The sequence below is a fragment of the Dromiciops gliroides genome, chromosome 5, assembly GCF_019393635.1.
Source record: "Dromiciops gliroides isolate mDroGli1 chromosome 5, mDroGli1.pri, whole genome shotgun sequence".
NCBI lineage: Eukaryota > Metazoa > Chordata > Mammalia > Microbiotheria > Microbiotheriidae > Dromiciops > Dromiciops gliroides.
This window is the reverse complement of record NC_057865.1, coordinates 77304601-77327144: the sequence shown is the minus strand read 5'-3', so window position 1 is coordinate 77327144 and position 22544 is coordinate 77304601. Positions and strand designations below refer to the sequence as shown.

At 37.7% G+C, this 22544-nt stretch overlaps 1 protein-coding gene across 4 annotated transcripts in view; it reads left to right on the top strand.

Annotated features, from left to right (window-relative positions):
- Nucleotides 1-22544, top strand: part of LOC122729745 (phosphofructokinase, platelet) — an 85531-nt gene that overhangs the window by 8256 nt on the left and 54731 nt on the right. For all 4 annotated transcript variants that reach the window (XM_043968780.1, XM_043968779.1, XM_043968778.1 and 1 more), the window contains exons 2-4: nt 3491-3564; nt 17718-17795; nt 22291-22480. In XM_043968780.1, the coding sequence (XP_043824715.1) occupies nt 3491-3564; nt 17718-17795; nt 22291-22480 (342 nt within the window). The remainder of the gene's footprint in view (nt 1-3490; nt 3565-17717; nt 17796-22290; nt 22481-22544) is intronic.

The following is a 22544-nucleotide window of genomic DNA, read 5'->3' as shown; positions in this document are numbered from 1 at the left end:
CTAGCTCCTTTTCCTTCAGGAATATCATTCTGAGTCCTATGATCTTTTAATGTAGAAGCTGCTGAATCTTGGGTGTTCCTCCCTGTGGCCTTATAATATTTGAAGTAGTTTGGGCTGCTTTCAATATTTTCTTCTCAATCTTTGAGCTCTGGAATTTGCTTATAATATTCATGGGAGTTTTCATTTGTGGATCTTTTTCAGGAAGTAATCAATGGATTCTTTCAATTTCCATTTTACCTTTTGGTTCTAGGCTATCAGGACAGTTTTCCTTAATAATTTCTTGAAATATGACATCTAAGCTCATTCTTTCTTCATGGCTTTCAGATAGTTCAATAATTCTTAAGTTATCTCTCCTCAATCTATTTTCCATGCCATCTGGCTTCAGGTACCGCATGGTGATGGACTATATATCTAACCCTGGCCACAGAGGGATAAATTTTTGGCCATAACAACTCTCAAAGACCATCTGCTAATTCAGAGGGATATCATCATCTGGGTCCATGGAAAAATTAAACCAACAAAATTACAGATCCTTGAAATTGTGTACATGTGTACACATACAGATGCAGTACATACAATCATAGATTTAGATGGTAATTGAATCCAACTTTCTCATTTTACATTTAAGGAAACCAAGGCCCAAAGTGGTTTAAACAGCTTGCCAAAGTCATACAAGTATTAAACTAATACTAGAGTTGGGTTTCATATTAAGGTCCTCTTCCAAATCTAGTGTCCTCTTTTTACTGTACCATGAATGGCAGAGACTTACAGGCTAGCCACCATTCAATACACTGACCCTTCTGCCATTGGTTTCATAAGAGCACTCACTGGATTTGATGTCAGAATCTAAATCCCAATTCTGCTACTTAACTGCCTGTGTGAATTTGGATAGGGAGCTTCATTTCTATGGACTCCAGGGGTTTTCTTGATTTTGAAAATCAATTAGTCCTTTGCAGCTGTGTGTTATAAGCTCCTATGGAATATGAAGAAGAGGGTGGATTTAGTTGCATTTGGACAATTCTTTAGTACTTTCAGCAATCTCAAACTGGTCCCCGACACAAAGGCTTATCTTTTTTTTTTTCTTAGTGAGGCAATTGGGGTTAAGTGACTTGCCCAGGGTCACACAGCTAGTAAGTGTTAAATGTCTGAGGCTGGATTTGAACTCAGGTACTCCTGACTCCAGGGCCAGTGCTCTATCCACTGCGCCATCTAGCTGCCCCCAAGGCTTATCTTTTTAACACAAATATTTCTCTGGTGGATAAACAAGGCTTCAGATGTTGAAACTCTACAGTGTCTGAGAAATTGACATTGTTAGCAACCTGACAGGCAATGGAAAGCTATACAGTAGTCAGAAGGAGGAAGGCTTTATACCTTGTTCCAAGTCAGTGATGATATATAAGAGAATCTAGTGTACTTTAGGCTTACTTCTTGGGCTCTCTTCTCTCTTCTCTCTCTTTTGATGGCTCCCTATGGATTCAGTTATCTTTTTACAAATGACTCCCAAATTTAATTGTCACTTCTTTCCTGAGGTCTAGTCCCACATGTTCAATTTCTTGCTAGATAGACATCTCTTTGTGGATGTCCCATAGACATCTCCCAAAGTGGATTTCATTATCTTTCTCCCTAAACCCCACCACTCCTCCCACCTTCTCATTCTCTCAAGGTCACCATCATTCTTCTGGCTGCCTCTGTTTGAAATCCAGGAGTCATATTTGACTTTCTTTTTCACTTACCCCATAAGTCTAATTGATTGTGAAATCTTGTTCATTCTACTTATATTTTACCTCTCATATCTTACCTACTTGTTTGTGCTCAAACAGCCATTTCCTTACTTTGTCAGTTCTCCCCTAGACTTGTTGCTAAAGCCTTCCAGTTATTCTCCTAATACCCTGTATATCCTTTCTCCAATCCATCCTCCACACAGCTGTCAAACTGATCTTCCTAAAATTTATATCCAATCATGTTACTCTGCTACTCAAGAACTTTCAGTGACTCCGTGTTGCCTTTGGGATAAAATATAAACTCCTTCTTAACACCTAAGGCCCTTTACTACCTGGCTCCAACTTATTTTTCTAGGATGACTACACATATCCCTCTTCATGGGCTCATTCTAGCCAAACTGACCCACTTACTCTTCCCTAGAGACTATATTCCCTAACTGATTCTGATGTTAAGGAGTTTATAATCTTATGATTATGAAGTAAAAACATGGAAATCGAGTAGGAAATAATAGGATTCAATTCAAAAACATTTAGTATACATCTATTAAATGTTTCTTAGAGTGTACATACATATACACACATCAACAACTTAGGAACATTATAAGAAAATCAATCTTGGTGGGGCTTGGTTGCTAGCATATACTTGTAATCCTTGCTGCAAGGGAGGCTGAAGCTGGCAGATTGTTCAAGCTTGGCAGTTTGGAGAAGCAATGGGCTAAGCCATTTGGGTGTGTCTACATTAAATTTGAGATTTAATATGGTAGTAGTATGATGAACCTCTCATCCTGGGGCTAAGTGGGAAAGGAAAGAGCCACCAGACTGCCTAAGGAGGAGTGAATTTTGGTACAGGTCAAAACTTCTTTGCTTGTCAGAGTAGGCCTCGGTCAGTGAGGAGCCTCTGTATCTTCAGCCTGGGCAAGCTAGAGAGACTCAGTCTTTTTTGTTGTTGTTTAAGAAGTTTTATTACTTTATGATCAGCTCTTTTACTTTTCTTTTTTCAACTCTGTTATTTCCCTTGACCCTCCTCATTTATTAGATTTGGTTTCAAGTGACTTCTTGTTTGAAGAGTTCAGGTATACCTTGGCTAAGGATGTTAGAAAGAAATTCTCACTCGGTAGACTAGTTGATGAGTAGGTCACGTTGCCAAGACATCACCACCTAAATAGTTAGGTCAGGGCTGTTTTCTGTCAATTTTTAGAGCCTCTTTTTAATGCTAAATTTCCTGACAAGGCTTGTCTAATAAACAATTGTGTAGCAAATGTATGTGAGGATTTCTTTCTGTATAACTTAGGATGTGTGCTAGCCATAAGATTCACTTACAAGAAGAGGACTGGATGAATGTTCTTTTGGCTGTAAAGACTGGAGAAAATAGAGTAAATCTTATTTAAATATCCACAATGCATTTCTTTTGTACTAAAACCTGAATGATTAATACTGTTTACCTTTCTTTTTAACCCATTAATTATAAAAATTATGACAATTTCTTTTGGGGCTGTGCCTAACTAATCCTTTATGAAAATGATGGAAAATGAGCTATGCTATCTTCTCCAAATTAGAGAAATAATTGCTCTCATGATCCACATTATTTTCTTTCAATTTGACTAAACATAGTCAAAGAAAAAAGTGTTCTGTATTGTTTCAAAACCAACAATAACTTTCTAGGAACTCGGAACAGAGGCATTTGGAGTTTTTAGGGGATATGTGATGATCTTTTGGATTTTAGCCTGAATGGGTTGAACGGTACTGACCTCTACCTTCTTCCTTTCCAGGAATGAATGCAGCTGTTCGAGCTGTGGTGCGGATGGGAATCTATGTGGGAGCCAAAATGTATTTCATTTATGAGGTTAGTCTAACATTCATTCCTTCTATATCTACATTCACCAGTTTCTCAGTTAATAATGTCAACTTTCCAAATACATACACATGTGTACATGCATATTCATATAGGTAATTTTGTATATACATGTGCATATTCATGTATACACCTGTATATTTGTATGTACATGTGTGTATTCCTCTGGAGAGATTTACACATACACACATATACATAGATATAGATTTACAAAGATATATATACATATACATACACACACAACATGTGTGTATAAATACATATATAGTCACATACCCATATATGTATCTACACACATGGTTTTATATATATGCATACATATATACACACGTGTGTGCACAGTGCATTATGTATGTATGAAGTTCTAAATTGTTCAATCAGACTGGGTCTGTTAGTGAGTGCCTGTTATTCCCATGACTGAGGTGAGCAGATTGCCTGAACTTGGGAGCTCTGACCTGTAGGAGGGTTAAATCTCATGTCCATCAACATGGTGTCAATATGTTGAGTCCTGAGGAATAGAAGTCCCCAGGCTGTCTATGAGAGGTGGACCCACTCAGCTCAGAAATAGAGAGGGGGGAGCTTCACTGAGTACTGAGAAGGGCCAACGTGTAGCCACTGTACTTCTATCCTGGGCTAAATAGATACTCAGTCTAATAAATAAGTGAATCAATAAGATAAGTTTTTAAAGCAATGGTGCATGTGTCTTTTGTGTATCAACTTGAGAGGAAAAAATATTTGGGACGGGGGAATCTACTATCTCCTCTTGTTAATACTGGCCAGTCTTTTTAGAATCCTGTGGCTTAGGTGTCAAAAATGTTTTTTATGTAAAGTCAGACCCATACAGCTATTGATTTTTTAAGACCAAAACTGAAAGAAAAAAAAACATTTTAAAATGCTAACTCTAATCAAAGCCTTTATAGGCTTCTGTTTTGCCATTTCATGCTCTTTGGATGTTAAAAAGCTAGATTGCCATAGACTGTGAATTTCCATTCCATTCCCAGAGCAATTACTGTTATGACCTGGCACCACCATTTGCACTAGCCGAGCCACTTCATTGGCATGAAAATGAATAGTTGGCACCTTATTGAGCTTGGGATTCCTTTGCCCTCTTCTCCAAGTTGCCTTATGAATCGCCTTTTGAATGCTAGTTGCAATATCTGCATGCCAATATCCAAAAATGCTCTTTCCCTTGAAGCTACTTCCTATTCTCCCATTGAGGAATGTAAATAGGCATAAAAGTTTTTGTTTCATTCTTTGGCAATTTTTGGCTATCAGCTTTTAGCACTTAGGATTTTTTCTGACCCCCTCAAGTCTTAGTAAATAAACATAAAACTGTTCTTGGTTTTTAAAAAAAATTTTTAAAGTATTTTCAAAGTGTGTGTGTGTGTGTGTGTGTGTGTATATTTTCCTCATTTGATGCTCATAGTAGCTCCTACCAGGTAGGCAAAACTGGTATATAATCCCATATTCTTTTAGGTGGTTTCAATGAGTCTGACTTCTGGTATCACACAGGATCCCTTTGCTGACATTTCTGACTTACCATCCTGCTCATGCTAAACATTTTTTGTTATTTCACTGGCTCTCAAGGGGCAGTACATTCCATTTCTTCAGAATTGCTTTAATTATTAGTTCCTTATTGTGTACTAAAACCTGCCCCACAGTAACTTCTATTCTGTGTAAGGGGAATTGGTTAGAATTCCTCAGGGTTCAAGGATAGCCTTGCCTTTAGCAAGAGAAAAAATGGAAGCAGATGCCTTTAGGAACAGTGGCCTTACAGTGAAAACTGTTCTCAGACTCCGCTCTGAAACAGTTTGCTGTGATCTACCTAGTTTTGTGGATTTTGATGGTTCCACTTGGAGTTTTCAAATAATTGTTCTTTTGCTTACCAATCTCACAAAACCTAATTCTGTTTCCCTGCAAATGAGGCAATGGGAATCGTTCTAGACTTGGAACCTTGAACTTTCCTTTTATGAATATGTGGGGTGGGAATTAGCCTCCTAGTAATCTATACCTTCTTTTCCTTATGAGATGCTGGAAGACAAGGTTGGGTAGAATATTAAATTGGAAAACTACCTTACAGTTTTAGGGAGGAAATGAAGGCAATTCTATTGTCTTTCATAGACTAAAAGGAAAGAGCTCAGATGAGGGCTTTCATTGTATAGTCCATCAGAAGTTATTTTTATCTTTTTTTTTAATTTAATTTTTTTTTTGCAGGGCAATGAGGGTTAAGTGACTTCCCCAGGGTCACACAGCTAGTAAGTGTCAAGTGTCTGAGGCCAGATTTGAACTCAAGTCCTCCTGAATCCAGGGCTGGTGCTTTATCTACTGTGCCACCTAGCTGCACTTTTATTTTTTATCTTCAATGTGGCCCTACTTCAATTCAACAAACATTTTTTGAGTACCTACTGTGCATATCATGGATGATTTGAAGATAAATAAACATAGTTTCCTCAAAGAGGTTATAATTTAATAGAAAAGATAAGTGATATACACATAAAAATTTTGAATATGATAAATTCATCAGGTACAAAATGCTTTGAGAATTCAAAAGAGGAATGTTCAGCTTTTGGCTGAGGAAACCAAGGAGGGCTTTATGGAGGACTTTGAAGGATGGTAAGGATTTCAACAAGTTGAAATAGGAGCAGGGAAAGTGTATACCATTTTGAGGGAATGTCAGGGAGGTAGCTCAATGCTAATTTAAAGAATGTTGATCATATTTTTATTTATTTAAGAAACCCGATTTTTATTGTTATCTTTTGTTTTTATATCATTTTTTTTTGGTGAGGTAATTGGGGTTAAGTGACTTGCCCAGGGTCACACAGCTAGTAAGTGTCAAGTGTCTGTGGCCAGATTTGAACTCAGGACCTCCTGAATCCAGGGCTGGTGCTCCATCTACTGTGCCACCTAGCTGCCCCATGTTTATAGCATTTTTAATTTATCATTATTGCATTTCTGAATGTTTCTCCCCATCTAACCTAGTAAGCCATCCCTTATAACAAAGATTTTTATAAGAAAGGATAGGGGGGCCAAAAAATCCCTCCCTGGCTACCACTCCACTTTATATATTGTCCTCCTATTACTCTATAAGCTTCTTTTTTGTTGTTGTTGTTGAGGCAATTAGGATTAAGTGACTTGCCCAGGGTCACATGGCTAGTAATTGTTAAGTGTCTGAGGCCGAATTTGAACTCAGGTCCTCCTGAATTCAGGGCCGGTGCTCTATCCACTGCGCCACCTAGCAGCCCCACTCTATAAGCTTCTTGAGGGAAAGGATTATCTTTGTTTTTACATTTTTATCTCCAGCACATGGCACACAGTAAGTGCTTAATGCATGTTTTTTCACTCATATAGTGACACTTTGGTAGTATATGCAGTATTCCACAAAACAGACAAAAGAAAATGCTGGAACATTTAAAAGAAGAAGCTTGACCTTAATGAGGAGTTAGAAGAAAGCACTTTGCAGAGATGGGAGGACTATAAGTGTGGAGCTTTGAATTTATTTTCAGGGTTTTTTTTAATGCATTGGTTTTGCTGACTTCCTCTTCCTCTTATTCCCCCCCACCCTTTAAAGTAGTCTTCTAAGATGCCTCTCTGGAAGTGGGTAGAGGAAGAAACTTAGGGAATATAAAAAAACAAAAGGAAGCAATAAAAAGTTATTTTTGAAAAAAGAACTGGAAAGAACCTCAGAGACCATCTAGTCCCCCATTTTACAGATGGAGAAACTGAGGCTCAAGCATTTAAGTGATTTGTTCAAGGCCACATTGGTACCAAGGGGGCAGGATTGAGAATTACTTCAGGGACTTTGGAATCCAAATCCAGTACTTTTTCCACTGAACCACCCTGCCTATATTCTGTAGCTTCTAATGCTACCTAGATTTTTCTTGGTTCCCAGCAGATACAAAAAAAAAAAAAGAAAGAAAGAAAGCAAGAAAAGAAAAAAAAAGTAGGTCAGTCTTTTAGTAGTTTGGATATATTTTTTATCATGTCTAACTAGAGAGTATTTGACTGGTATGCTAATCCAGAAACATTGATAATCTTGTTGAAGAATTGGCATTTCATTTGATTGAACCAGTTCTGACAGTTCTAAACTTGTACAAGTACAAATCTGGGGCAGATGTACGTGTGGTGAATGATTAGTAAAAGGCATGAATGCAATCAGAAATTTTCACTGTCTCCCTCCCCAGTACTGAACTGCTTTTCTAGCAGAGCAATTGGGAGTCAGCATTCCATTACAGAAGCCTAAAAATGTCTTTGCTGTTAGTCAAACAACATCTATGGCACCAACTACTTATAAACACAATAAAAACTTACTTCCTTATGAAATCACCTTTCTATCTAAGTCATGAAAAGGGGGAAGGACATCTTAAGTTGGCCTATTGCTATACTAGTGCCTGAATGTAAACTTAAAAACATTTTTCTTTAAATCATGAAATTCTGGAGCTAGAAGGGACTTTAAACATATACAATTAACATCCCCCCCTTTTGTGATTAGTTAAATTAATGTCATTGTGTCATTGTGATTTTCCCAAGGTCATAGAGCCAAGTAATGGCAGTCATGACTAGAGCCTAACTCATTCCCTGCACTCCATCACAATACCTCTGGGCTTTGGAGTTCTATCAAAGTAAATGATGTGTCAGTCTGATGCACTTCAATTGACCAATTTGTTGAATGTTTCTGATTGATTGGAAGTGGCATCTAACCTTACTTTATATAGGAGGAAACTGAAATACATATCTCTGCTGAATAATGTCCATGGTACCAAATGACTGGCTTTCCCAAGATTACCCAGATAGTAAGGTATCATCAAAGATCAAGGGCATATGTTCTGGAAGGGACTTTAGAGGTCATCTGGTCCAACCCTCTCATTTTACATTTGAAGACTCTAAAGCCTTATAGAGGTTAAATGACCTTGTCCCAAGGTCCTACAGGTAACAAGGGGCAGAGATGAGATTTGAGCTAGGCCTTTCTTTTTAAAATAATTCAAATAGAATTTTATTGATATTTATTGTTTTTATATCACCTACATTTCCTTTTGTATCTTTCTCCTCCCCATCCCACTCCATAGAGAACAATCCCTTATAAAGAAGCAATCTCTACTTTGATTCTGGTTCTTTGCTGCCATATAAAAAATGATGCTATAAATATTTAGTGTATATGGAACCTTTCTTTTTCTCATTAAGTTCCTTGAAGTATATGCCCAACAGAGGAATCCTCTCCTGAAAGAAAATATATATATATAATGGACACATTTTTTTTTGGTGAGGCAATTGGGGTTAAGTGACTTGCCCAAGGTCACACAGCTAGTAAGTGTTAAGTGTCTGAGGCCAGATTTGAACTCAGGTCCTCCTGAATCCAGGGCCAGTGTTCTATCCACTGCACCACCTAGCTGCCCCTAAAGGACACAGTTTTAATCTTCATTATTAATATTTTCTCCATAACTTCTTAGGTTCAGACAATTGACAGTAATAGTAACTGAAGCACTGATTTGTAGTTGTTTGCCCATTTTCAAGGTGTAAATGCTTATACTGAAACCTATTACAGTTGGCTCACTAAAGCTGGTTCCAACACATGGCCTGGATCTCTGGGCCAAAGAGTATGGGATTTGTATAATTAACATTGCTTTCCTCAATGATTGCTCTAATTCACAGCTCCACCAACAATGCTTGTCTCCAACACTGATTATTCCCATATTTTGCTATCTTTGCCAGTTGGCTGAATATGAGATGCAACACTAGAATTGTTTTGATTTGGAGCATTCTTTCATCTTTTTGCCAGAAATAATTTTATTAAGATTATTCTAATCCAAGCATTCACATTTAGAAGACTGAAGACAAGGCAGTGTTACTTCAATGATTTTGAAAATTATTTTCTGTTAAGCCATTTTCAGGTTGTAATTTATAGTATTCCCGAGCTAAAAAAATGTCACAATATTATAGAACATATTTACAAGGTTCATGTGAAAAGTTCAGTTAGCCTTTTGCTTCACCAAAGAAGACAAAGTCACGTAAGTTTTTGGCATACCCTCGCAGAGTCATTTTCCTAAAACCATTCAATTATTTGACCACTCCCTCCATGGATTCTCCTTTCCCATTGACTGAAGTAATTAAAGATTTCGTCCTTTTCTTAGTTTGATCATTATCCTCATCTGGCTGAGGTATAGTGGCTAAGGATACTGCTCCTAAGTGGACCGTTCAAGGGTCCCTTGCCATTGTCTGGTCACTGCACTGATTCCATTGAAAGGGACAGCAGTGAACTTTCAGCCAGTTTACTTCAAAGAAAGTGCTTAGGCCTTCAGTAAGGAAGAAAAAATGATTTAGTGCAGGGCACAGTTTCAGAACCGAGTCAGAGAATGAGCGCTAAGCTTTCTTATTAAGATTACTCAAAAGGTTTCAGATTGTGCTATGGAGAAAAATACTCTTTCCAAAAGAGGTGAAGGGAAGGCTTAGTCTTCTTCCACATTTTCCACTTTTTATTTTGAATACAACTAACTACAAGAGTAATTTATGCTCAGCAATTTCAGGATAACATTTTGTACCTGCCAGTCAGCTACGATATATATATATATGTATGTATGTATGTATGTATGTATGTATATATATATACATACATATACACACACAGATTTATAGATATATAATTGGACCAATATATAGAGTAGTCCATACTTTAGTACATCAGATGCAGTAAGGAACTAAAATAAGAACTATTCTTGATCTCATAACAGTAAGTAGGTCAGTATTCCAACAGTATGACAACCTTTCATTATAGGATTCAGGCCACTGTCTTCAATATGTGGTACACAGGTACAGAAAGCTATGCTCTTGGTGGAGACAGAAAGTCTTTTATTCAAGTTTCCAGCCCTTAATCTTCTGAAGAGTAGGCAGAAGGCTATGCAGCTTACTAAAGCTATATGAGGTTGAGGTGGTCCAATTTAAAAGCAATTGGAATTTCAAAGCAACATTTTTCTGCTGATCTTCTTACCATTAAGTTGTCAAGTCCCCTTAGCCATACCTATTACAAAATACATATCTGAATCTATATGCTGATTCTTCTAATAAAGCTATAATTCTCCTTTGGAGAGTGAACTTCCTAAATCTTATCATGTGCTGCAACTATGTCCTCATCTCTCAATTTGTATACACTACAACTGGTGGACTATAAAGGTCAGAAAATCCACTAAGTTCCTATTCCATTTCAGATATCTGGCTCACTTCCAGAAGCACTTATAGTAGATTAGGCTGCTCTCTCAGGGCTTGATCCCTTGTATATCATGATGGACTACTCAAACCCATGTGTTAAGTTCCCATCATCTCTGAATCATGGTCTAGACTCCTTTAAGAGAGATTTTAGCTTTGGTGGTACATTGGGAGCGATCGCATTTTCAAACTGAGAACCTCTGAGGCATAATTTACTGGCCATAGGTCAGAAGGGATGCTAGATTTTTTTTTTGTACACTGTTTGTCCAGCGATAATGAGTGAGGCCATCTTTATGGCTTACAATTCCTTATTTAAGAAATTTTGTACCACAGAGCATGAGAATAAGCATGCTCTATCTTGGTGGAGTGTTTTTGGACCATCTAAAGATGTTGTGGGCCTCTCCCAAACCATAGCTGATTCATTTAGGCTCCTTTCATAATGACAGTTTCTTTCCTAATTACACCAAGGACAGCTCTGCCTCACTTAAATCCAATTCACTTGAAAGTCAAGACATCACCCTCCTGGTCCTCTTTGAGAATGAAAGATGAAGAACAACAGCAACAACCAACTAGTGCTATCTATCTAGGCTTTTATGGACATTCTGAACTGAGACTGCCTTTAGGATATGTTTAAAAACATCCCATCACCTGCAAATGGAGTTGTTTCTAAAGTTTCTTTGTAAATAAATTTTCTTGAAATTCCTAAGCATTTTCCCATTATTCCAATGACATAAATGTCTGTTGAGTTCCCAGGACAGCCTGCAACAGTCTATTTAACCTATAACGTACCTGAAATAAAATCTAGCCATCCCTTATTCAATATTTCTGTAACAAAATGCATTCAGAATTATGACATGGAATGCCACTGAAGCATTCCCAGTTTCCCTCAATTCTGACCACCCCATTGTACGTGGGGCTGCCATGAATAAAAAAAAAATAAAATGAAGAACACTCACATTGGCTCTCCTGCCAATTAACCTTGGGAATGGGGAAAGTTCTCTGGACTTTGGATTCCTCACATAAAATAAGGGGTGGTAAACTGGGTAATTCCTCCCATTTCTAATGTAATAGGATTTCTGTGATTATGTGAATGCTTCTTTGAAAAACTAAGTGACAAATAACTGTTACCTGAGGTGTTGGAGTTCTTAACCTTGCTTGGGTTGTAGATGCCTTTGGCAATCCGGTGAAACCCCTGGACCCCTTCCAGAATAATGTTTTTTTTAAATGCATAAAATAAAAAAACACAAGAATATAAAGGAAACTATTATTGAAAGGTTAAAAAAAAAACCAAGTTCATAGACCCTTCCCTTCCCCCCCCTCCAGGTTAAGCAACCCTGTTATAATTATATCCCTTTTTCATAAGGAGATGGAGGAAAGCTTATAGTATACATTTTCCTTTTTTAGTTTGATGTTCTAATATTTCCTTGAGTTTTTTTTTAATTAATAAACATGGAATTATTATAATAGTGAATGGAATTAGGGCAGCTAGGTAGTACAGTGGATAAAGCACCAGCCCTGGATTCAGGAGGACCTGAGTGCAAATCCAGCCTCAAACAAACAAAAACAATAGTGAATAGGATTGGAAAAATCACTGCATGTGTAGATAGAATGCTAAAATAATGTATCTTTTAAATAAATATACTAGAATGTATGCATAAAAATGAGTGTTTCCTTTCTTTTTTTTTTTTTTTGGTGAGGCAATTGGGGTTAAGTGACTTGCCCAGGGTCACACAGATGGTAATTGTTAAGTGTCTGAGGCCATATTTGAACTCAGTTCCTCCTGACTCCAGGCCCGGTGCTCAATCCACTGTGCCACCTAGCTGCCCTGAGTGTTTCCTTTCAAAGTGGTCACCTAAGAATGCCATAGACTTAGGATTCTGCCATTTCTAATTGTCTTTTAAATATCTCCAGAGCTGGCAAATTTAATGATTTTAGATAAATTAACACTAGAGGTCATCTAAAGGAAAGTGAGGCTTAAAGGTAAAATGACTTGCCTGCAGCTTGCCTACTGTCATACAGATTTAGAGATGGAATAAGCATGATGGTTGTCTGAGGAAATTAAGGCTGAAGGAGGTGAGAATGCCTTGGCTCAGGTCAAACAGGTTGAACAGCAGCAGGATTTGAACCCAGATTCCCTGGCTTCAAATTTGTTGTTGTTGTCTGTCCTTCATTCTCTAAGAGGACCATGATATTGGAGTGATGTCATGACTTACAGCAAATTGGATTTAAGTGAGGGAGGGCTGTACAAGGTCCCTATCCTCACTCTCTCCTCCAGAACCATCTGAGTCTAGTGGGAAGATATGACATAAGGACAACTGGAGATGGCCCCGGATGTTTAAGGCAATTTGGGTTAAGTAACTTGCCTAGGGTCACATAGCTAGTAAGTGTCTGAGGTAAGATTTGAACTCAAGCCTTCCCAACTTCAGGGCCAGTGCTCTCTGTATCTACTGAACCTTGAAGCAAAATTTTGTAGAAAAGATGGGTGATAAAGCAGAATAATCTTGCTGCGCACTTTTTTTCCCGGGGCAATGGGGGTTAAGTGACTTGTCCAGGGTCACACAGCTAGTAAGTGTCAAGAGTCTGAGGCCAGATTTGAACTCAGGTACTCCTGAATCCAGGGCCAGTGCTTTATCCACTGCGCCACCTAGCTGCCCCCTGTGCACTTTTAAGGTACTATTAAACATACTGACTTTCTTGTGTCCTATTATATTGGCTTTAAAGACAAATGGAAAAGAACAGAAAGTTCCAGACATTTTTATAGAATGGCAACATTACAGAATAGGCATACGGCATTCCAAGATAATTTACAGGGGCAGAACTTACTTGGATATATAAGCTATGGCTGTGTGTGTGTGTGTGTGTGTGTGTGTGTGTGTGTGTGTTTAAGAAAAAGGGGATGGGAATATGTCTTTATAGTCACACTTCATACATTAGTAGGGAATGCTTAACACTGAACTTCTTAAAACCAGGCACAATTAGAGTTAGAGTTTTTCTTCCGTATATTATTTGGGCCAAATGAGTCATTTCCTAGTGACTCACACTATTTGTGAGTATAAGGAGAAAACTTTGATATGGGTTCAACATCCAATACAGTGACCCTTCCTTCTCTTTCTTCCCCTGTTCCCTTCACTAAAAGTAACTCTTCCTACATAAAAATAGCAGAATGATTTATGGAAGCTATTTTACTATTTTAAATGTATATATTCTGCTACTTAAAGTAATTTCCATGGTGTTAGTGGATATGCAGATACCTAAAAGGGAGGAGGGTTCTTTAAACAGACATTTACTTGCCTTTGAAAAGAAACCATAAGTGAAAAAATTATTCTATTGTTGGTCTACCATTTTAAGCTGTTAAAGTTTTTAACTAGGGCAATGCGAAGGGCATCAAAGCTTTCATTATGACAGATAATGATTTTTCTAGAAGAGCTTTTTCAGGCAGTACACACTCTTGGAATAAAGTTTAAAGAGCCATTAAAGTTACAGACAAACAGTACAGCATCATCAGCCATTCTATAATCTTCCTGAACCAAGAACTGATGTCCCCCAAAAGAATTGTGCCTAGTTTTCAGTTGCCCCCTCTAGCTTTACCTTTTCTTGCTAATTGCATATGGGAATGAGTCATTAGGAGGGGGGAAGGGAGGGAGAAGAATGATTGCCTTTCATTTTTGGCTTTGACAAATCCTATGCCATTGATTGTGTCAAGTGTAAAAGTTGAGCAATTGAACCAGGTCACACATATATCACCTTTGCTTCCTAACCCCACCCCTGGACCTTAGTGCCTCAGCACAGTGGGGGGGAAAAGCTTTAATTGGTGTATTGGGAGCATCCTCTTCAAATGCAAGAAACTACATGTTATGGAACATGGCTAAGCTTTATTCAGCAATTCAGTAGGACGTTAGGGGCTAACAATCGTTTCTACAAATATGTGTGAAGATTCTATCATGGGTTTCAGAGGTTTTGTGTGTGTGTGTGTGTGTGTGTCTATATATTTGTGTGTATGTATGGACGGACAGATGGAGTGAAGAGAACACTATGTTACTCTAGGAGGGATGCAAAGTTTAAATAGGACAGGTGTCTGCTTTCCTGGAGTTTTAAGCATAGCAGGAACATAAGCTTTTTTTTTTTTTTTTTAGTGAGGCAATTGGGGTTAAGTGACGTGCCCAGGGTCACACAGCTAGTAAGTGTTAAGTGTCTGAGGCCGGATTTGAACTCAGGTACTCCTGACTCCAGGGCCGGTGCTCTATCCACTGCGCCACCTAGCCGCCCCAGGAACATAAGCTTTATACTCAATTTTCATCAGATGTTGATATAATGGCTGGAGGCAGAGGGGAGGGGCTCAGTGGAGCTTTAAAGAATGAATAGGAACCCAGCAGGCAGAGGTGGGGTGCAGGCTTTTCTGCTTATAGGAAACAACCTGACCATCACAAGGGCTAGAAACATGATATGGGCTACCAAGGGTGCAGAGTAGTTCAGTTTGCCTGGGAGTACTAAAGGCAGTATACTTGACTATAACCTTTGTTTTGTACACAGGCTTGAATAGGGAAGAAATGGTTTGGGGGGTGGGGGCGGGAGGAGTAGAACAGTAGCAACTAGAAGATCTTTTAGCTGAGTTTTGAAGAAAACTAGGTATTCTAAGACCCTGAGGTAAGGAGGAATTGCATTTCAGGCATGGCGATCAGCCAATCCCAGGATATGAAGATGGAAAGAAGGAGATGGAATGTTGGCCCAGAAATACAATTTGGTTGGACTTTACAGTGAGTGAAGGAGACTAAGGCCTGGGAAGAGTTGTTGTTGGAAGCAAGTTGTTAAAGGCTTTAAATGCAACAAAGAGGTGTTTATATTGGATCCTATCAGTAATAGGCATCCAGTGTAGTTTATTGAATAGGTTAGTGACATGGTGTTAGAAATACAACCTTGACCTTAACTGGATTTTGTTCCAATCATTTGTATGCTTAGAGGATGACCAGGTTAAGAGATAGGAAAAAGAACCAATTTGTTTTGGACATGTTGAGTTTGGGATATTGATTTACAGGACATTTAGGAAGACAACAGGAATAAGCATTTGTGTAGCACCTACTATGTGCTAGGCATTGTGCTAAGCCCTTTATACAACTTTTATTTAATCCTTACTACAAACCTGTGAGGTAGGTGCTATTCTAATCTCCATCTTACAGCTGAGGAAACTAAGGTGGACAGAAGTGAAGTCACTTGACCAGGGTCACAAAACTTAGTAAGTGTGTGAGACCAGTTTTGAACTCAGGTCTTCCTGACTCCAGGCCCAGTGCTTTATCCACTGTTCACCTAGATAGGAAGAGATGTTTCAAAAGCAACTGATTATATTGGATTGGGATTCAGGAAAGATATTAGGGTTTGATGTACAGAAATAGGATTTGTATAGATGATACTTAAATCCATTAGAAGAGATGAGACCACCAAGGGAGATTATAGAGAGAAAAGACAAAGGATTTGGAATATTGGTGTCAAATTCAAATAAATATGGAGGCCACCAAACTGAACATAAGGACCCCTCTACAGACTGCTTATTGACTTAGTTTTATAATGTAGTATTACCAGTGGTTTATTATATTTTTATTTATTTTTTCAAACCTTCTCCAATTACTTTTTTTTTTGGAGGAGCAATGAGGGTTAAATGACTTGCCCAGGGTCACACAGATAGTAAGTGTCAAGTGTCTGAGGCTGGTTTGAACTCAGGTCCTCCTGAATCCAGGGCCAGTGCTTTATCCACTGCACTACCTAGTTGCCCCCATAGTCTGACTCTTTCAAAAACTACAGGAGAATTAAGAAGAGATCCCAGAGGTTACATAGTCCACCTCCATCATTTTATAGACGACAAAACTGAAGCCTGAGCCCAGAAAGATGGCCGAACTGTGTAATTTAAAATTCTAAATGTGAGTTCTAAACTGTTCCCCCAGTTTTTGAGGAAACTGACTAAAATCACTGATAAAACAAGTTTAGATTTTTTAAGGGTTTATTGAAATATAGAAAGAGAAAGATTGAGAACAGAATTCCTACAACCTCTTAATCCTATCTTTCCTCAGCTCCTCTCCATCATTCTCTGCCGTCACCACCAAGTCAGGAACCAAAAAAAGAACCGTACTGAGATAAGCAGATGGTTCCTAAGATCCATTCCTGCTCTAACTTCATAATCCAAAGTTCAAGTGTTGATTAAAATGTGATCACAGTTAAGGACCAGATACCAATTAATCAGCTTTATTAACTTTTCCTATTTAGCTCTATAGTAGTTTCCCCTTCCTATCATAAGCACTGGGAATAGATAGACAAGCAGAGGGACTATTCCTCGTCCTTAAGGAGCCCACCTTCTAACAGGAAGACAACACATAAAAAGGAGCTGAAAGGAGGAAAGGGGGAGGGGATGTCACAGAAGCATGGAAGAGGAAATTCTGTGGAAAGTGAAGAGTACAGCCTCAAGAGGAATTATCGGATACAGTATGGTCTTAGTCCAAAATAAACACTTTAGTGTTTCTGCAGTCTCAAGTTTTCTTTGGAGGGAATCTAATAGCATAGCCTTTAATGTTGTTGCCTAGAAGTATTTTTTAAAAACCTGCAAAAACTACTTAGACTGACAGCATAAAAACATCACCATAAATTCAAGAAAACCTTACTTATTCAAGCTAACTGAAGAAGGGCTAGTCTGCATTTTAAGTATTAATTTAAGTTTTAATTCTAGATAATATAAAGGTAAATTAAAGACCAATCCAGAATGAGCTTCTGATCAGTATAGTTTGGTAATGGAGTTTTATTGTAAGTAATTTAATGACTTTTAACTAAGTATTGTATTTTTCTATCCTAGAATTCTCAGAAACTTGATTTTACTCAGTTTTTGCATTTTGTACCATTTAAGCATCGGGTGTTATAAACATTTGCTCTCCATTTTTTTCCCCTTAACCAGGTATTTTTTCTTTTCTTAGGGTTATCAAGGTATGGTAGATGGAGGCAATAATATCGTTGAAGTGACCTGGGAATGTGTTTCCAGCATTCTCCAAGTGGTATGTAACTCTTTGTTTGTATATATATCTAACCATACTTGACACTCTAGGCATTATAGGGCTTTTAATATTTTAGAACATCTTATCTCAGCAACATAGAGAGAAAATGAAGATGCTCATTGCCATTTCTCTTTTACATTTCCCAAAATAAGTATCAGAATTAATAGAAATGAAGCAGAGTTGAATGATTTAAAATTACTTCAGCAGAGAAAGAGCTGAAACATCCACATTTCATCTAGTCTACAACTTGACAGATTTGCTTTAGAACCATGAACAAGTTTCCCAAATTTATGTGCCACATACATTTTGCAGTTTTTCATTTTCATATGTTTTCATTATTTCCCCAAACCAAAATCCCAAGTACAGAAGAATTTGATTTTACATACAGACAAGAACAAAATAGTAAGTTTAAAGATAGGAGGTTGTTTTTCTAAGTGCATTGGCATCTTTGCCCATTGTCATGGATAGCTATTTTCAGGAGAAAAATGTGAAATTAGGATTCCCCAGCTTTATCACATTGAGAGGAGAGATGAAGAAGCAGAACATGGCAACACTAGAACTTAGTAAGGTGTGTGGCACACAGGAAGTGCTTAATAACTGTTCATTCATTGACTGTCTTGCCCCAAACCCTCTCAGCAAATAGAAGTCTTCTTCTACCTGTGGGGACCCCTTATTCTTGTGAATTCTTTTTGCTTTTCTGTTTTTTTTTGTGTGTGTGGGGCAATGAGGGTTAAGTGACTTGTCCAGGGTCACACAGCTAGTAAGTGTCAAGTGTCTGAGGTCAAATTTGAACTCAGGTCTTCCTGAATCCAGGGATGGTGCTTTATCTACTGTGCCACCTAGCTGCCCCTACCCCTTACTCTCTCTCACACTTCCCTCCTTATAGCTCTCTCTCTTTTTTAAATTGAATCTATTTTTTATCATAAAAGTATTGCATTATTTTCTAGTTACATGTAGAGATAATTTTCAACATTTGTTTTTATAAGATCTCTGGTTCCAATTTTTTCTTTCTCCCTCCCTCCTCCCCAAGGCAGCAAGTAATCTGATATAGGTTATATATGTACAATCAATCACATTAAACATTTCTGCATTAGTCATGTTGTGAAAGAAGAATCAGAACAAAAAGGGAACACCTCAAAAAAGAAAAAACAAAAACAACAAAAAAGTAGAAACAGTTAAATATGCATCTAAATTCCACAGTTCTTTTTTTCTGGATTTGGAGAGCATTTTCTATCATGAGTCCTTTGGAATTATTGTGGACCATTTGTATTGCTGAGAAGAGTTAAGTCTGAGATAGCTCCTTTGATGGAATAAATTATCCATGCCATTGCCCTCTTTCCATCTCTGTCCCATCACAAAGACTTGGTTCAGTTCCATTTGCCCAGCTTTCTGTTGATCTGCCAGTTAGGATTTGTTAAGTCCTGTTCTAGTCCCTTGCCTGGGGTCATTTAAAATGTGCCTAATATGACTCAGGTTTCTCATAATCCTTTTTTAATTGTAAAGATTTCTTTGGCTTCCAATGAACACCTCTTTCCTCGGTGCATTATTTCAACACTACTTGTCATCAAACCCAGCCATGCCTAGGAATAGTTTAGAAGTTCCTGGGGCAGGAGATGGCATCCTTGTTTGATCTGCAGCAGGACAGTGGTAGTCTTCTTTGGTTTGTACTTCAAGCAAAATATTTGCTAAAAAGCACTGGCATTTTGTCAGTTGGTGAATAGCTGAACAAGTTGTGGGTTGTGATTGTGATGGAATACAAATGACTGAACAAAAACATAGATCTATTATTTTTATTGTGAAGAATTTTATTTTTATAATGAGAATCCCATTTGCTACTTTGAGTCTGAAAATAATACAGGTTTTTAGTACATTATACAATGTTTAAGTCTTTACTTTCATCTTTTATTCTATAATTTTTTCCCTTCTCATTTTTTAAAGGTGCTTCTTAATGCAAATTAAACATTTCTTGTCCATCAGCTGACTAAAGAAATTTCAAAAGAGGAAAGGAGGGGAGAAGTTTTCAGAGCAGCAGTTGGTTTACTACTGGGAGATACTTAAGTTTTCAGTTGTGTCCAACTCTTTGTGACCCCATTTGGAGGGTTTGTTTTTTTGGTGTTTTGGGTTGTTTTGTTTTGTTTTGTTTTGTTTTGGCAAAAATGTTGGGATGGTTTGCCATTTCCTTCTCCAGCTCATTTTACAGATAAGGAACTGAGGCAAACAGGATTAAATGATTTGCCCAAGGTTACATAGTTAGTAAGTGTCTGAGGCCAGATTTAAACCCAAGAAGATGAGTCTTCCTGACCTCAGGCCTTACATTCTTTCCACTGTATCACCTAGCTAGCTGCCCCACTGAATTAAATGCTAATGACCAAAAATTATTGGATAGAGTGGTGGTCTTTACCACATCTTCTCATTACTGGATTATAATATTCCTATAAGAAGAGCAATAACATTTCCATCCTGCTGTATGAGTAAGCAGTAAACTGTGCAGTGTGTGTGTGTGTGTGTGTGTGTGTGTGTGTATGTATGTGAATGAAGCTAGTTGTACTAAAGTTTAAAATTCTGGGTTTTCTTCTTTAAGACTATACATGGGGGCAGCTAGGTGGTGCAGTGGATAAAGCACTGGCCCTGGATTCAGGAGGACCTGAGTTCAAATCCAGATTCAGACATTTGACACTTACTAGCTGTGTGACCCTGGGCAAGTCACTAAACCCTCATTGCCTTGCTTCAAAAAGAAAAAAAAGAAAAGAAAAGAAAAAGAAAAAAAGACTATAGTCTTTTATATATGCATGTTTTCCAGGAAATTGGAGTATTTGTAGCTTACAGGTTTCATTTCAACACTATAATTTACATGATCCTCCAATGATTTAACCATGAAAATCTTTAGCACTCAAGAAAACTTTCAGCCTGTGCTAAATATCTTTCAATTTATTTCCTAAGATCCACCTTGGCTTTGCACAGCCATAATTTACTTATTTGTTGCTATCATCAGATGAGTATAATCACTTGAACTATACTACTGAAGCGTCATTGGTAATGAAAATTGTTCATGAGCAAATTTGAATTTTTACTGTGGGGCAGACTGGGTGATAGTATGCATAGATGTACATATAGAAAGGCCATTTAATTGGTATTGTGCTGATTTTTTATATTTCACATGGTATGCCACTTTTTGTTTAGAAAGGAATAAAATGTTCCTTAAAGTCAGCATTAGATATATGCATATCTAGCATTTGTGTTTATGTTTAAGTGAATTAATGCATCCACACAATTGTAAGGGCTATTGAAGATTTATAACTTCTCTGGAACAAACAGTTTCTCCCAGCAAATGGACCTGTCTTTATGCAGTGGTATTCCTGAAAGGTTGTAGGTACAGATTTAATTATTGCAAATTTAAACATGTTAAATGTACAGGGTAGTTAGTATTTAAAGGAGGCCCTAAGTAAATCTTTTTTTTTTTAGTGAAGAATCATTTTGTTTTATAAGTAATTGTTTTTTACTTCATATGTTATGTGTTTGGATTTTTGAATATCAGTTTTTATCAAAAAGAAAGCACATACCTACCTTTCCTTTTCTCAATTTACATTGAGACCTGAATGCAAAATACAAAGCTTCAATCCTTTGAAGATGATCTCCTAAATAAGACACTCCCTTAAAACAGATCCTAATATCCAATTCAGGAAGGGGATTTAATTCTTTTCAGTGCTCCTACAATATGATCATTAAGCACTGATATTGTTACTCTACACTTTCTTCATTATTTCTGAATATATGCAGGCTCGTTAGGGGTTTATATATACTTTAGGGAATAGCATTTATTGTTTAGTTCTCCAGTACTGAGCTTGGCCGCTGTTCTACTTATCTGTATATGTGTTCAGATTTCCCCATTCTATAGTCTGATAGGCAGTCATGGTACTAGAGGTCCAACTTCAGGCTCACAAAGACCCTGGGTTTAAGGCTTGTTTCTGACCTACAGGACGGTACACCTAACTTCTTAGTACCTCATGCAACTGTGTAAGACTATAAGTTACAGAGAGTTGTGCTTGTATATTGATGGAGTTTCCATACTGGGAGTTTCTCACAGAGATAAAATTTCAGTCTCCACCCCCCCCCCCAAAAAAAACCCTATAACAAAACAATTATAGTAAGATTGTAAACTCCTATGAGGGCTTATCTCTATTATCTTTATATTTCCCCAGTGTCTAGTTCAATTTGTTGGACATGATTAGCATTTAAATGTTGGTTAAATGAATGAATAGAATAAATGAATGGCAGCTCCTTTGCTTTTATCTTTTATCTTAGTACAGTTCAAGAACCTAAGGAGGGAGATTAACATGTCTTTCTCACCAGCCTGCAGATGGCTGGCCAGAAAGAAGAAATTTCCATGTTCTCTGATAGTTTCATGTATGCATAGATGGGACTGTACATGTATCTTTCTATACCTCTTTCCATCTATTTAGAAGGAGGTAAATGAACATGATCTTTTTTTTTCCAGGGAGGAACAGTCATTGGCAGTGCACGTTGCCAAGCATTCCGTACCCGGGAAGGCCGCTTACAGGCTGCTTGTAACTTGATTCAAAAGGGAATCACTAACCTGTGTGTGATTGGGGGAGACGGAAGCTTAACAGGAGCTAACCTTTTCCGTGAAGAATGGAGTGGACTACTAGAAGAATTGGCTAAAACTGGTACATTTACGCCTTTCTGTTGTTTTCTACCACTTTCAGAGACAATTAACTTTTCTAGATAGCA